The sequence below is a fragment of the Emys orbicularis genome, chromosome 5, assembly GCF_028017835.1.
Source record: "Emys orbicularis isolate rEmyOrb1 chromosome 5, rEmyOrb1.hap1, whole genome shotgun sequence".
NCBI lineage: Eukaryota > Metazoa > Chordata > Testudines > Emydidae > Emys > Emys orbicularis.
Genome location: NC_088687.1, coordinates 109,908,733 through 109,924,785, shown reverse-complemented (window position 1 = coordinate 109,924,785; position 16,053 = coordinate 109,908,733). Strand labels below are relative to the sequence as shown.

General features: G+C 38.8%; 1 protein-coding gene across 1 annotated transcript in view; it reads left to right on the top strand.

The window, feature by feature from the left end:
- Positions 1-16,053, top strand: part of RBPJ (recombination signal binding protein for immunoglobulin kappa J region) — an 83,613-nt gene that overhangs the window by 53,647 nt on the left and 13,913 nt on the right. The window contains exons 3-5 of the mRNA XM_065404840.1: positions 4,608-4,703; positions 13,797-13,962; positions 14,620-14,794. Of these exons, the coding sequence (XP_065260912.1) occupies positions 4,608-4,703; positions 13,797-13,962; positions 14,620-14,794 (437 nt within the window). The remainder of the gene's footprint in view (positions 1-4,607; positions 4,704-13,796; positions 13,963-14,619; positions 14,795-16,053) is intronic.

The following is a 16,053-nucleotide window of genomic DNA, read 5'->3' as shown; positions in this document are numbered from 1 at the left end:
CTCAAACCAGAGTTTATCCCACAATAGTTTTAAATAAGCTCAACAGATAATTTTCTGTTTTCCCATATGACTTGTACAATTATTATCTATACCTATTTGTGGATTTTTTTATTTTTTTTTAAAGGTTAGGTTTAAAATCAATGAAGTATTTTCCCCTCTTGGAAGTTAATCACTTTTGGAATTTTCTGCTTCTGAAGTTATTAGTAGAATCTACCTTCCTGAGATTAATTAAAAATAGAAAATTGAATGAACATCCTGTAGTATATCAGGGCATAAACTGTATTGTATGCTTAACTTTGATGAATCTAGGTTTCATGCACAGGGTTCAGCTACTTGTTTAGTAAAGTATCTTCCTCCTGGGATATTGACAGGGATCCTGGGAACCATTTCCCATGTGTGAGAGTGGGTGGTTCTAATTATTTTTTACATACCAAGACCTCATGTTCTGAAAATGTAGTAAAATGTTTAAGAACTTCCATCCCATAAAATCTAAACAAAGCAATGCCCTCCCCTATCCCCTACCTACCAAGACTTCCCAATGCCTCTCGTGGTCTTGGTCTCTATATTGAGAATCCATGCTTAAAGAATTGAGTAGAGAACATCTTTTAGGATCTTGTAGATGTATTCCAGAAGATAGATTTCTTGTGAGTATAGGAGGGCAAAGAGGGTGGAAACTGGTGAATTGGAGTCCTTTCTTATATCTCTTTTCCCTTTGAATTAGCAATCCTATACTGAATACATAATAGATTATGTAAGTAAGAATATGATCCATTCAGATAGTCTGAAGAATATACCATTATTTTAAAATTCAGATGCTCTTTTAACTAAATTCTTTTCTATATATGAAAAGTCCTATATGACTAATAGAATATCAGGATTGGAAGGGACCTCAGGAGGTCTTCTAGTCCAACCCCCTGCTCAAAGCAGGACCAATCCCTAACTACATCATCCCAGCCAGGGGGCTTTGTCAAGCCTGACCGTAAAAGCCTCTAAGGAAGGAGATTCCACCACTTCCCTAGGTAACCCATTCCAGTGCTTCACCACCCTCCTAGTGAAAAAGTTTTTCTTAATATCCAATCTAAACCTCCCCCACTGCAACTTGAGACCATTACTCCTTGTTCTGTCATCTGGTACCACTGAGAACAGTCTAGATCCATCCTCTTTGGAACCCCCTTTCAGGTAGTTGAAAGCAGCTATCAAATCCCCCCTCATTCTTCTCTTCTGCAGACTAAATAATCCCAGTTCCCTCAGCCTCTCCTCATAAGTCATGTGCTCGAGCCCCCTAATCATTTTTGTTGCCCTCCACTGGACTCTCTCTCCAATTTTTCCACATCCTTCTTGTAGCGTGGGGCCCAAAACTGGACACAGTACTCCAGATGAGGCCTCGCCAATGCCGAATAGAGAGGAATGATCACGTCCTTCGATCTTCTGGCAATGCTCCTACTTATACAGCCCAAAATGCCATTAGCCTTCTTGGCAACAAGGGCACACTGTCGACTCTCATCTAGTTTCTCGTCCACTGTGACCCCTAGGTCCTTTTCTGCAGAACTGCTGCCTAGCCACTCGGTCCCTAGTCTGTAGCAGTGCATGGGATTCTTCCATCCTAAGTGTAGGACTCTGCACTTGTCCTTGTTGAACCTCATCAGATTTCTGTTGGCCCAATTCTCTAGTTTGTCTAGGTTCCTCTGTATCCTATCCCTACCCTCCAGCGTATCTACCGCTCCTCCCAGTTTAGTGTCATCTGCAAACTTGCTGAGGGTGCAGTCCACGCCATCCTCCAGATCACTAATGAAGATATTGAACAAAACCGGCCCCAGGACTGACCCTTGGGCCACTCTGCTTCATACCGGCTGCCAACTAGACATGGAGCCATTGATCACTACCCGTTGAGCCCGATGATCTAGCCAGCTTTCTATCCACCTTATAGTCCATTCATCCAGCCCATACTTCTTTAACTTGCTGGCAAGAATACTGTGGGAGACCATATCAAAAGCTTTGCTAAAGTCAAGGAATAACACGTCCACTGCTTTCCCCTCATCCACAGAGCCAGCTATCTCGTCATAGAAGGCAATTAGGTTAGTCAGGCATGACTTGCCCTTGGTGAATCCATGCTGACTGTTCTTGATCACTTTCCTCTCCTCTAAGTGCTTCCGAATTGATTCCTTGAGGACCTGCTCCATGATTTTTCCAGGGACTGAGGTGAGGCTGACTGGCCTGTAGTTCCCCAGATCCTCCTTCTTCCCTTTTTTAAAGATGGGCACTACATTAGCCTTTTTCCAGTCATCTGGGACCTCCCCGATCGCCATGAGTTTTCAAAGATAATGGCCAATGGCTCTGCAATCACATCCGCCAACTCCTTTAGGACCCTCGGAGGCAGCTTATCCATCCCTATGGACTTGTGCTCGTCCAGCTTTTCTAAATAGTCCTGAACCACTTCTTTCTCCACAGAGGGCTGGTCACTTCCTCCCCATGCTGTGCTGTCCAGTGCAGCAGTCTGGGAGCTGATCTTGTTCGTGAAGACAGGCAAAAAAAGCATTGAGTACATTAGCTTTTTCCACATCCTTTGTCACTAGGTTGCCTCCCCCATTCTGTAAGGGGCCCACACTTTCACTGACCTTCTTCTTGTTGCTAACATACCTGTAGAAACCCTGTTGCACCTGCTTGCCATCTCCAGTTGGAAAATAACTTTTTTTTTCAGATACATGTTCTTCAGCAATTCTGAAACATTCTTTTCCTCTTCATTGCTTAAGTTCTTTGAAGGAATAAAAATATCTCTCAGCAACTTCTATTCTATTGCGCTACTTGCTTTTGCAGTTATATATAAAATGTAATATATAGTTATGATGGGTAATGGTGCTTACCTCCTTAAAGTGCTTTGAGATCTACTGATGAAAATGGCTATGTAAGAGGTAGGTATTCTTGTTCCTATTGAACATTTTCTTGATAAGCCGTAGAGAAAGAAGGATAGTCTTTCTATTCTTAGGAGGTTAGGTCTATGTGGCAACTGTGATTTTATGAATACAGCCTTTAGAGCAGAAGAAAGGAGCAGAGATAATTTGATCCTGACACAATGCTTAATATACACTAGAATTGACAGCACATGGGCATTCTTTACTATATTTGTAACAGTCTCTTTGAGAAATTGTTTAACATGAGTACTGTAGATATTCATGGGTATTACATAATGCACTCTGCAACTTGAACATATGTTTATGACTAAGTTAAATGAAGCTAAAATGGAGAATTTTGTGTCACTACTGAAATACATAAATATAATTCATTGAGAAAATATTAATCTTTGGTTTGGTAGTTATAAAGTACTGAACATCTGAATACCTATATAAACAGTCTCAGATAGTATATGTAAATATACTTGAGAGAAACAGTTTTTTATTGTCTATACTTTATGCCTTATTGTTTATACTTTATGCCTATATGCAGCATAGTATTCGTGTTACTGATTATTAGCCAAATTTAGCGAGATCAAGGTAATCCACATTTAAAATTGTAATTTGGCCCATATTTCTGTATTGGTGTATTATCTACTTATATACATATTTCTGGTGCACCAGTTACCATGATATCTATGTGCCAAGTACAAGAATTTAAACTGAAATGTCATCACAGTTGGATTATGTTCTGTCCCCCACTCTCCTGGGTGAGTTTGTAGTCCATAGGCTCTCTTTATCTGAGGGGTCTTTCTATTGGAAACAGATCTTATCAACTAAGAATATTGTTTCCTTAGTTGAGTAAAGTTCTGGGTCAACAAATGTCTTGGTGCCATTAAAGAACTATCCAAATATTGGTTGAGTTTGATCTCCTGGGTGGCTGCCTTTAGGTGGATGGCCTTCACCAAAAATGTCCTGAAACCCTTTCCATAGAGTTTTAGCTCTACTTCTGTCAGTTTCAGTAGGTAGTTTTCAGTATTTGCACTTACCTAGTTATGGGCTTTGAAGGTAAGGACCAAGGGACCTTGAATTGGTTATAGTACTTAATGGAGGGCTGGTGTAATATGCAGAAGACCAGTAAAATGTCGTCCTCTACCTATTCAACTCAAGAGATGGTTGTCTTTGTTTTTAAGCAAAACAGCTTCTGTCTGGCTTCTGTTGTCATTGTATGGTTGAATGTTAGAAAACCAACATGGACCATGTATGTCATGTAAGCACATCAGTGTGGAAGACTCAGATAAAACTAAGGAAGGAGACCTTGAATTAACTAAATGTGTTTGAACAAATATGGGTAGCAAGATATTGTAAATAGTAACAACGAGACCTCAAAACATCCCTCCTGGTGTGAATGAACATATTGAAATAAATACTGTCCTTCTACAGCACCCCAAAGTTTCCCTGTGGTGGAAAACTTTGTGATGATAGTATAACTTACAGTTGTGAGGTGCAAATTGAATACTGTTTTTTTTTTTTTTTGCCCCCAAAATTATCTTTTAAAATATCTGGTTTAAACCCAACTCTATATTGCTGCATATCCCCCTATTTTGTCTTCTTTTCACATCAGCTGTATTTTTTTCTTAAAGTTCTATTTGAATTATTATAACTACAAAGCTTATAAAAAACTTCAAAACTTATTTTCTCTTTAAATTTAATTTTTAGGGAAGCTATGCGGAATTATCTAAAGGAGCGGGGTGATCAAACAGTACTAATTCTCCATGCAAAAGTTGCACAGAAGTCCTATGGAAATGAAAAAAGGTAAGCAAGAGTCTCTCTCTTTCTCTCCTCCTTCCCTCCCTCCTCCTCGCTCCCCCCGCCCCCCCCCGCTCCCCCCATCGAGGGAAAAAATATTATCTGGTGTGTCGTTAATTTTAGCATAGTACCTAACAAAATTGCCTTAAATTAAAAACACCATAATCTGACTCTAAATAAATGTATTCATGAAATATATCAAATGTATTGCCAACATCAAGACAGGTGTTTGTATAGTGAATGTTGGAAAACTGCTGCTTTTAGTATATAGATGTTTGCGTCTGTTTCTGCTGGTAGTTTCAGTCCCCAGGTTCGCTTCACCCTGGGATTTCTTTCTTTTATCTAGCTCACATGGTTGGGAGAGCAGTGAGGTTCTATAGATCCTCATGTCCTTTGCGGGTGTTCTCCCCTACACAGTTTGATTTCTGCGGGGAGAGGGATATCCTTAGCCTGGGCCTCACTTCTCCTCCTCACCCCAATAACGTTGTTGTATCTGCTGCAGCTGCTTCTGTGTCTCTTCATGCCAGCTGAGTTAACTAGTTCTCCAATTACTTGTGGAGCATTCTCAGGTAGACAATATTTCAGTGTTTAATTTTAAAAAAAAGCAACCAAGTAGAATGCGAACCTTTACCGAAATAAAAAGTGACATAAACCCTCATTTGGTCACTTTGAAGGGGATCAACAATTGAGATTATAGTGAAAATTAGCCCTAGAAAAATGGGAGAAAGTCTTAGTAAGACTTTCCTATTAGTATAAATTATTTTTCCATGGTAAAGTGTCTGTTTAAAGTATTTTGTTTGGAGGAAGTGGTGGTGGTGGGAAGGTTAGCTCTTTTCTTTCAGTAATTTTAAATAAAGATATACATGGCCCCAATTCAGGACAGCACTTAAGCACGTGCTGGCCTGAATCAGGCCTGTAATTGCAATGACGCATCAAGATGTATCATTAAAATTAGTATAAAGTATGTCTTGTTATAACAATTTCTTGCCAAAGATAGGTCAATATATAAGTAGTAAGATGCTATCTATCTGATCCTATTTGTATAGATTTTTATACTGCAGCTATCAACAACATATCTGATCACTGCATTTCCAGGCAATTGTAGTACACTTCAGGTAGTTTTTAAGGCACGAGGCTGCAGAAGAAGCATTTTGGGAAGGCTTGTTAGTGAATATGTTTTATGAATAAGTTGTGTGCAGGCTCTTCCGCACTGTTCTGCTGGTGCACTTAAATTCTGACTTGCAGCACCAATCAGAAAAAGCTCTCTTATGTCTAGATTTCTAATTATCTTATAATGCACAACTGTTACTGTAAGATGTACATAACAAATTTCAAAAGTTAAATTGTTGAGCTAAAAATACTGGACTAGAGCAGATGAGGTTTCAGACACAGATGTTATCTATATGCAGTAGCCACAAAACAGCCACAGGTTCTGCATGTATTGTTACCTTTGATGCTTAATATTTCTTTCTCCACCTCGGTCCCCATCCTGTTGTATCATATTGCTTGTAAAATTTCCTGAGGTTTGAGATATTAAACATCTCAATGTACAAAAACAATTCAAAATCAGAGTCCACCAGAAAATTGCCTGCAGAGTTCTGAGATGTAATCCACTAATACAAATGGATTTATTTCCTATCGTTGGGCCTCTGTTGTTCATGAAAAGGCCACTGTTGGCTGTTCTTCACACTTCTGTGCCTAGTTACTGGTACATCAGTGCATTTCCACTCTCCTGAGAAGACCTGCACAGCTTGCAGTCTTTGCTAAGCTTCTCTTCTGGGCAGTTTCCAGGTTCAGCAGTTCCATTGAATTGTTAAGGATTTTTTAGATCTCTTTAGAGCCTTGCATTTCTTATTGAGAATCAAATAGGAAACTCAATGAGGGGGACAAAAGGACACAAGTGAACAAGTGCACTGTGTGTATATGATGCAACTATGCAGCCCTCTGTTGCCGACTGCAACATTTTTAGACACATAGCAAGGGGGTTACAATTCAAGGCAGAGTAGCAGTAAGCAGTACCTGCTGCTTCACAAAGAAGGATTTTACAGCCATCAAGATTCATCATGACTGAACAGCAGGAACACATGGTTAACTTCCCAGATCACATCGTATTCAAAAATAACATGGTTAAGGAGTACAGCGTACTGAATTAATTTAACCCCTTTGTATGCCTCCATCGGTAGGAAAACACATTTCTAAAGAGCTTTCCTCTGTCAGACAGAAATCTGTTCCGTCTCTTGGGCCCAAAGTACTTCAGGAGTAGGAGTCGTCCACCATCCAACCCTTTTAGGGATAGATTTACTCTTTTCCTGTTTGGATTGCAATAAAAGAAGGGGGGAGGGCTCATTTTATTTGAAGATTAAAACTCACCATTTGTGTTAGGAAAATGTGTGAAGTCCCCCCCTTCCTCCCCAAAATGACCCTGAGAAATGTGAGGTGATACTGTCAAGATGGATCTTTGTTCCTAGCAATTTCCAAATATTCCCATGTGCCTTTGACAGGTAATATTGCCCTAAACAATTCCTTGGATAAAATACAGAGTAGAGCTTCAGGCATTCTTGATGTGGCTTGCTGATTTTCATGAGTATATATTACTAATGTTAGTAAAACCACTATGGCATGCATACAAGTATGCTTTCCCAACTCCTGAGAATTGCTGTCCTATGCCAACTAGTAATCACAAGATGCAATCAGAATGACATGAATACTGCATAAATACAAAATGCCAAATGTTAAAACACCAAAGCTCTTCTGAGGGGGAACTGTTTTGGGGTGTTTGATACTGGGTCCTCATCATCTGGTACCAAAAATTTTACATCACTTTTCAGGGGTGTCATGGCCATCATTAGTGGCTCAGAAACTGAACTGTAATCAGATATTGATTAAAATAGATACATATGTTTTTGCATAGCATGTTCCTCCACCACTCTGTGGACATTGTGGAGGTAGGTCCATCCACTATTGAGTATAGTTGGAGTTTTTCTTCACACCAGTTATTTTGAATTCTTGTCCTAGTGATAGACTTACCAAATGAGTACAGATTTCTTTTTAGTCCTTCAGAGTTTCAGGAAGAGAGAGCTCAAGGGTGACAGTGGCTGGGAGTTTAGTATAAGATTATAGCATCATTTCCAAACTGATTTAATACTGATTTAGTTATTACAAGAAAAATTGTTTAATATTTAAACAAAATGTATAGTTCTAAATATTCCAATCTAATTTTTATTCTCCTTCTCAAACCGGTGTTTAAACCAACGCAGAAGATGCATTACAGTATTACACTAGACTTCCAAATTTCTGGCGTCACAAATGATAACTATTATTATTATTAACTAAATTGCCGGTATCAACAGAAGGCTCAGAAGTGCCAGTTTTAGTTAAATCTTTGGATTCCCTTCTGCCCCACATACTTTGTGCAAATGAGTGCAGATTTAGGTCCTTGATTTTCAAATTCATTTTACTTTACTCATAGCAAGACATGCCTTATTCCTTTCTTCTTGCTGGGCTAAGCAAAGTTAGCAAAGGTTTTAAGGCTATTTTATTATAATGATTAACCAAGTTCATGGGATATTAGTTTTATCCATTTTTTTCTTGCATTTCCAAAGAGAGTGGTTTTTAATTGAACCATTACTGATTGTGCCTACGGTTACATTGTATTTTAAGCTTCATGGAAGGATCTCTCCATGTTTTTTTTGTCCTGGACTTTAATGATAAGGAAGTATCTTGGGCTCACTTTAGATGTGTAGAGAATAATCCATCTTTACTTGACAGGCTTCTAAATTTTCAGAAATTGGGGCTCCTTTTGTAATTCCAGTTTCCAATCATAGAGACAGTGTAATCTAGAGGCTACAGAAACTCCTCATTTCTGTTCCTAGCTCTCTCTTGGTTTGCTATGAGGCCTTGGGGAAAATTTTTTAACCTTTCTGTGTGCAGTTTATCCATCTGTAAATGAGGGTAATAATTACCTTGCAGGTGTTTTGATGAGGCTTAATCAATAGTATGACATTCCTGGTGGAAAGGAACCATATGATGTGCAAATGTTGTGTAGTGTGATTTTGTTTAAAAATCTTAGGAAGAGGCTTAGTCCCCAAGTACCTGGCAACGTCTTTGTTACTTGTCTGTACACTGATCTTTGGGGTTCCTAGATGTTAATGTAATAGAAATAATAATAGACAGGTCTGTTGCTCTTCTAAGATGAGAGCATATTACTCTTTAGTAATAATAGCCTTTGGAATGGCAAGGGTGATAGAAATTTAACAGAAGAAATTTGCAGGTGAACCATTTGGCAATAGCATGTGTACATTAGTTATTGTTTACATTCTCAGATGTTGTTTTCAGCATAGTTGTCTGGGTTCCTTCTGGGGACTTTGATTCTAGATTAGATTTGTGCTAGTTATGTTTCTGTAAAGATACTATCCACCAGGATTTTCACTCCTGGTTCTCAGCTTCCTGGCGTGAGACACGCACAGCTCCCCAAGCTATTGAAGTTTTTTCGGTCTCAAAAGATGCTTACTAATGGGACTATGAGCCAGCCCCCCTACTAGTGGTCACATACTACTATCTGAGTTTGTTCAGTATCCTTGGAATGTTCTAGTTAGCAATTTCTTGACAGCTGTTAGTGAAAGAACTCCTTGCAGAAGCTGCACCTCAGTTATTGCTCAGACTTTTCTCTGCAATGTATTGTTGAGTATGCTCTACTATGTGCCTACTAGGTCCTGGTTGTTATTGCTAAAATTGTTTTGTCATTGAGTGCTTTGTCTTGTTCAAGGCTTGCCACGTGGCTCCGATGCCTATTTTTAGCACTCTGGCGCCTAATTATTTTTCATGTTTGTTTTTTTTCTTGTTGCATTGTATTCTTCAGTGGATGTTGTCAGTTTCTTCAGCCCCTAAGAAGGAAAGAAGACTGCTGAGTGGTTTCATGCTCAGAACAATGTGGGTAATTGACAAACATATCTTCTGCCTTGACTGTCTCCAAGTCGACCACCAGGTACAAGGGGAAATATTGTCATGCAAATGTCACCTCGAACGGTGGTGTATTTCTCCAAACCCACATCAAGGGAACCTATGAAGACTTCTTTGAGACCAGCACAGGGCTAGGCCAGAGTGTTTCAAAAGGTAAATCCTTGAAGCAGAAGCCAGAGTTGAACAAGAGTGCTGAGTGCCAGGACTCAGTAACGTTGGCATAAACCCATTTTTCCCTGGTAAGCTTAGTTAGGATAGTTTCACCACTGAAGCACCATGTTTTCCCAAATTCATTGGCCTTAGTGGTGCCATACCTACAGGGGCTAGGAGTGCACATGTACCCTTACTTGGGGAATTGGCTGGTCAAGGACACCGCTATGGAGGGAGTCAAAAAGCAGTCTGTTCGCTTTTCCATGTCATCACAAGGGTTTTGGAGTCAGTAAGATTCAAAGTCTCTACTTTTCCCCAGCAGACATTTGGAGTTGCGTGTGAGCTCTGCTAGGCATGGATCTGCTTGGTCTTTCTGCTGCAGAACAGGATTCAACACATGACCAGTCTGATGGAGAGGATTTGTCAGATCAGATGGATGATAGCATAGGCCATACTATGAATACATTTGAGTTTTGATGGCCTCAACTGAATTAGGAGTACCGTGGCTTTTCTTCTCATGAGACCAACTCAGTGGACCTTGAGATCACAGTGGAAGCAAGCACTAAAGGGGGACTCGCATTTCTTCTGGATGATGGACAACCTCTGGGCTTTTCTGTCTAAGTGCCAGTCCAAAGATGAGCTTGAATTAGGGATTTAGTTCAAACTCCAGCCATTCAAATTGTAGTGACCACAGATTCGTCTAACATGACATGAGGCACATACAGAGAAGGTGCCCCCACCCCACCCCACCCCACCCCACTCAAGGAATTTAGTCTTTCTATAGGAGCAACAACAGAATATTTTATGTACAGCAGATGAGTGGTTCTAAATACAAGTACCTTCAGAGACCTGATATGCCAAAAGGTGGCCCTGCTTCACACATATAATAGGGTCACTGTGCTTGTACATCAAGAAGCAGGAAGGGACCAAATTTTGCATCTTACGTTGCAAAGCTTGGCAAATGTGGGAATGAGCTTTCCCAGAAGACACTTCTGATCGCCATATATTTAGCAGGGAAGAAGAACTAACAGAAAGAGCTGATCCATGACAGATCTTCACAAGTGGTCTCTGGAGCAAGTAGTGGCATACCTATTTCACAGAGGAACATTGGAGGTAAATTTCTCCATCCCTTACTTGAAAAAGAAGCTACCAATCTTCTGCTCATGGCATAGCGGAAAAAAATTAACAACGGAATACCTTATCTATCAAATGGATAAAGGGACTCCTGTATGCCTTTTCACTTGTACCTCTTATAGTCAGGTTTCTAGCAAAGGTTTGGAGGATCAGAGGCAATAGTTTTTTTAATCATTTTGTTTTTTTGTTGGTCAGATTACTTCTTTGGGAACTTCCACCTCCCACTCAATTAGAAGCTTATGGCCTTGTGGTTAATATAGAGGACTAGAAGTTAGAAAACCCTATAAATTGAAGATGAATGGGAAAGCAGTTTTCTTTGTTCCATAGCATCTAGTCCCACTCTATTTCTAATTGTGAACTCTGGAAATTGTTTCAAACTAAAAATAGTTGAAGGAATTTTTTTTCTCTTTTCTCTTTTCATATGTAGTTGAAAATCAGCCCATCACCAAAACTTAGAAATTCTCATTTATTACTTTAACCCATTTCTTCCAAATGCTTTTTCTCCAAGTTATTTTAAACTAATCAAAGACTGGGGCTTCTTTTGTCCCATGTTAAACGAGAAATAACTGCATCAGTGGTGTACATGCACACTTTACTGTACATACAATAGAACCTCAGAGTTACAAACACCAGAGTTACAAATGGACCAGTCAACCAAACACCTCATTTGGAACCGGAAGTATGCAATCAGGCAGCACCAGAGACCAAAAAAAGCCAACAACCCCAAATACAGTACAGTGCTGTGTTAAATGTAAACTACTAAAAAAAAGAGGGAAAGCAGCATTTTTCTTCTACATAGTAAAGTTTCAAAGCTGTATTAAGTCAATGTTCAGTTGTAAACTTTTAAAAGAACAACCATAACGTTTTGTTCAGAGTTACGAACAACCTCTATTCCCAAGGTGTTCATAACTCTGAGGTTCCACTGTATTTTACACAATATAGTTGAACTCTTCTTTACAGGAGATCATGGGATTGTCTGTATAAAGTTAGAAATTGAAAAACCAATACTTGCCTCCATCTGGAGGTAGAGGCTAACCCTTAAGTCTAGACCAATAAGGGAACCAGTCAAGCAGGTCTAATAATTATGATTATTTCTCTTTTACTTGTTTGCAGTGTTGTAGCCTTGTTGGTCCCACAAAATGAGAGAGACAAGGTGGGTCAGGTAATAGGTATTGCCGTTTATTGGACCAACTTCTTTTTGTGGAAGACACACACTTTTGAGCTCCACAGAGCTCAGACCTGAGAATAGCTCTGTAAAGCTCAAAAGCTTCTCTCTTTCACCAACAGAAGTTGGTCCAGTAAAAGATATTACTTCACCCACCTTGTCTCTCTCTCTTTGATTTGACAGTTTGAAATCAGTTTTTTAAAACTTAGTAAGCCAAGAGTCTGTATATTGATTTACAATATAATTCAGTATTTTTGATGCCCTTATCGTAAGTTTTAGTTTAAAAGAAAGTTGAATTGTTGCAGCCAGTTTGTTCTTAAAATGGGTTATAACTTGTTTTCTGGTGGTCTTTATCGCCTCCTAGTGTCCTTTGGCAAAAGCTTTTCTGTACAACATAACTGGAAGTACTTGCATTTGGAAATATGTAAACACCAGCATTTGCTCAGTTGTAAAGACTGAAAATAATATAGGTATACTTAATGCAGTGCTTGACATTGTAACATATTTTCAAAGCTTGAATTGACCTCAAAAGTTAAAGATGTTTTCGCCCTGTTTCTGTGTATAATTTAGAAAGCAGTACTCTTTTAAGTCATTACAATTTGAGGGCTCACTGGGGTAGCCTATTATTTGTATTTATTTAAATTATTTTAATAGAATATAGTAAGTTTTGTCCTTACCATAGTTTTGTCATAATTTCACATTTAATTTTACACAGGTTTATTTTAAAAAAGAAAGAAATACTTAATTTAGATTTTAAAAAATCTGATATAAAAATATTTTTAAAGAAAATCAGATTTTTATCCACATTGTCAGAAAACAAGTCTTGTCTTCATTTGTCATTGATGAAAGGATGTAAATATAACAGTAAATACTAAATTAATATTTTAGAGTGGTTTCTCTGAAAGGCTTATGTTTTTATTATTTTATCTGTCAGTCAAAGCTCTTAGTATCTCTACACCAACTTTACGGTCCTTAGAGCAGTGGTAGGCAGCCTGTGGCCCATCGGGGTAATCTGATTGCGGGCTGCGAGACATTTTGCTGACGTTGACCGTCCTCAGGCACTGCCCCCCCGCAGCTCGCCGCGGCTTGCCGTTCCCAGGAAGCTACACACACAAAGATGACCATTCCCAGGATAAATTGCTTAAAGGAACCATGTTTGTTTAATTTTGATTCATAAACTAACAGATTCACTTGAGAAAATCCTCAAAATTCAGTTTAGTCACAGATTATATGCTGTAAATTTGGAGGAAGATACAATATACTTTTTATGCAAAACAGAGTTTGCATCCTGGCTTAAAGTGAAACTCTCAGCACAACCTTAACTGAGGGGTTGCAATCGTGTGTGTGTGTGTGTGTGTGTGTGTGTGTGTGTGTGTGTGTGTGTGAAATATATGTAACCTATGAACACCCACTCAGTGTCATTTTAAGTACTTACCAGTGCTCTATTTAAAAGCTCTGAATATCTCCTTTCCAAGAGTGTAAAGCTCCTGATTTTGCTCTGTAAGGTTGCAAGATGCCATATCTTTAACCTGTCTCCCCTTTTATGCTGCAATGGAGGGCTTTTGTTCCAGTATCAAATGCTAATTTGGCTAGGAAGACTTTGTATTTGCCAGGACAAGACTCAGTTTTGTCGCTTGTATGCAAAGATTTTTATAAAAGCTGTATGTAATCTGTAAATTGTTCATTTTCAGGTTTTTTTGTCCCCCTCCATGTGTGTACCTTATGGGCAGTGGATGGAAGAAAAAAAAAGAACAAATGGAACGGGATGGTTGCTCTGAACAAGAGTCACAACCATGTGCTTTCATTGGAATAGGAAACAGCGACCAAGAAATGCAACAGCTGAATTTGGAAGGAAAGGTAGAGCCCATATAATAATTACTCCTGCAATTTACAGCATGGGACATTCTAACCACTACTGTCTCTTTCAGCAAATGCGCTCATGTTGTTTTTATTTTCTGATCACTAACTAGTTATTGTGGCCCATAAGACATTAGGGTGGGGAAGGTTTGTCAATTGGCAAAGAGAATGAAATTATCAAGTTTCTAAGCAGGTATAACAAATGTTTAAAAGGAGGGAATAAAAATACTTTTAAAAGAATTGATATAGTATTTTGCTAAATGTAGAGATATGTTTTACAATAATACAAATTATTATGGGATTTTTTGTGTGCCATCAATGAACTAAGATAGCTAGAATAAAACTGACCGTGCATAGATTTCTGTTGTTTGTAGGTGTTGCAAGCACTATTTCAGTTACCTTGTATTTGCAATGTAGTTCCTTCACTGATGCTATAAATATCTATTTTACAATGCTCTTCACGATGTATGCTTTAAATAATTGGAGCAGAATGTTGTGTTTTCAGGGAATTGGTAAAGAAAAACATTTGAGTAGGCGTTTTTAAAGATGAATCCCGCCCATGTCATATTTTCTGATTATTTAATGTGGTAAGTGTTTCTGCTATCTTGAACTAAAAGTTTATCTGAAAAAGAAACAGTAGTTTGTTCTAATCTACAGAACTATTGCACAGCCAAAACATTATACATCTCTGACTCAGACAAGAGAAAGCACTTCATGTTATCAGTAAAAATGTTCTATGGCAATAGTGACGACATCGGTGTGTTCCTCAGTAAACGGATCAAAGTCATCTCCAAACCTTCTAAAAAGAAACAGTCACTGAAAAATGCAGACTGTAAGTATTTAGTGTGCAGGTCTTTACTTTATGTGGTGATATGTTTGACCTCATATGACTTTCTTCTTGTATGTTTGAGGTTTGATTGCAACTAAAAATAAATGCAGTGCAATTTTCCAGATTTACTGTAATGTATTTAAGACCTCTGTGCACTGATGTATTTTGCAATATTCTCCTTTATTTACCTGGCTATGCTGTAAGTGAATTGAATATGGTTAGCATTCACAATATAGATTGATAGGCTTAAAAAAATTCCTTCAGCAGATTTCCAATCATGGGTCTGTATATTTATACACAGGCTTGTCAAGAACTTCCTTATCTCAAAGTTCTAAGCTGTTGATTCTAGCGGGTGAGGACCCTTCCTGCTGAGGTACTTAAGCTACCTCCCAGTAGTCAACAGCAAATACATTGCTTTAGGAACATTAGTGATTTAGCTCCATATCACCCCAACCAACTCTGCACTTCTCTGCATCACGCTCAGTCTCTCACTATCTTTTCTCTTATTGAGGTCAGTTTTATTTATAAATTTATTTTGTGAGATTATCTTCAAGGTATTGACTTTTATTGGAGTTTGGGATTCTTCATGTTGTTGATCTCAAGGCTTTAAGCTCAATTTGTTTGCTCATTCTGGAACACCTGTTTTTTGTTTTTTAGCTCTAGAATTCTTGGGTACTGAAGCACTCCAAGCTTTAATTACCCTTGCTTCTTCCCCTTAGAGTTTTGCTTATCCACAATTGATGCACATCAGGCATTGTGTGTTCCTTTTTTCTTGATCCATGAGATTCTCTCGTATTCAGATATTGTAGTCTAATCTTCTCCAATCTCAGAATCCTGCATTGGGATTTCCAGACTAGTTCATTGGGGTGCAAGGCTCAGGAGAGGGAATCAATGTAAGTAGGGAAAGCTGAAAGACCCCAGTCCCCAGAACCAACTTGCAAATGTGCAGTTAAAGTAGCAGATGACTTCTTGAAAACTCCCTACCTTCCCTCTTGGTTGTCTTTGTGGCCTAGTGTAGTTGGAGGAGCAGTTCATAAGTAGAGATCTGCAGATGAAGGCAGTTGTCTGCCAGCCTAAGTGTCTCTTCTCTGCTCATGTGGAACTCATCTTAGCCTTAGATGCACCAGTGGACATCCCTCAATACTAAAAGCATTTCATTTTCTGATAAGTGGGGGAATGGAGAAGGTTAATTGAGCTGTCAGAAAGGAAAACAAAAGAGGTTGCTGGATGAGAGGAAAAGTGCAAAAAACATAAGAACAAAA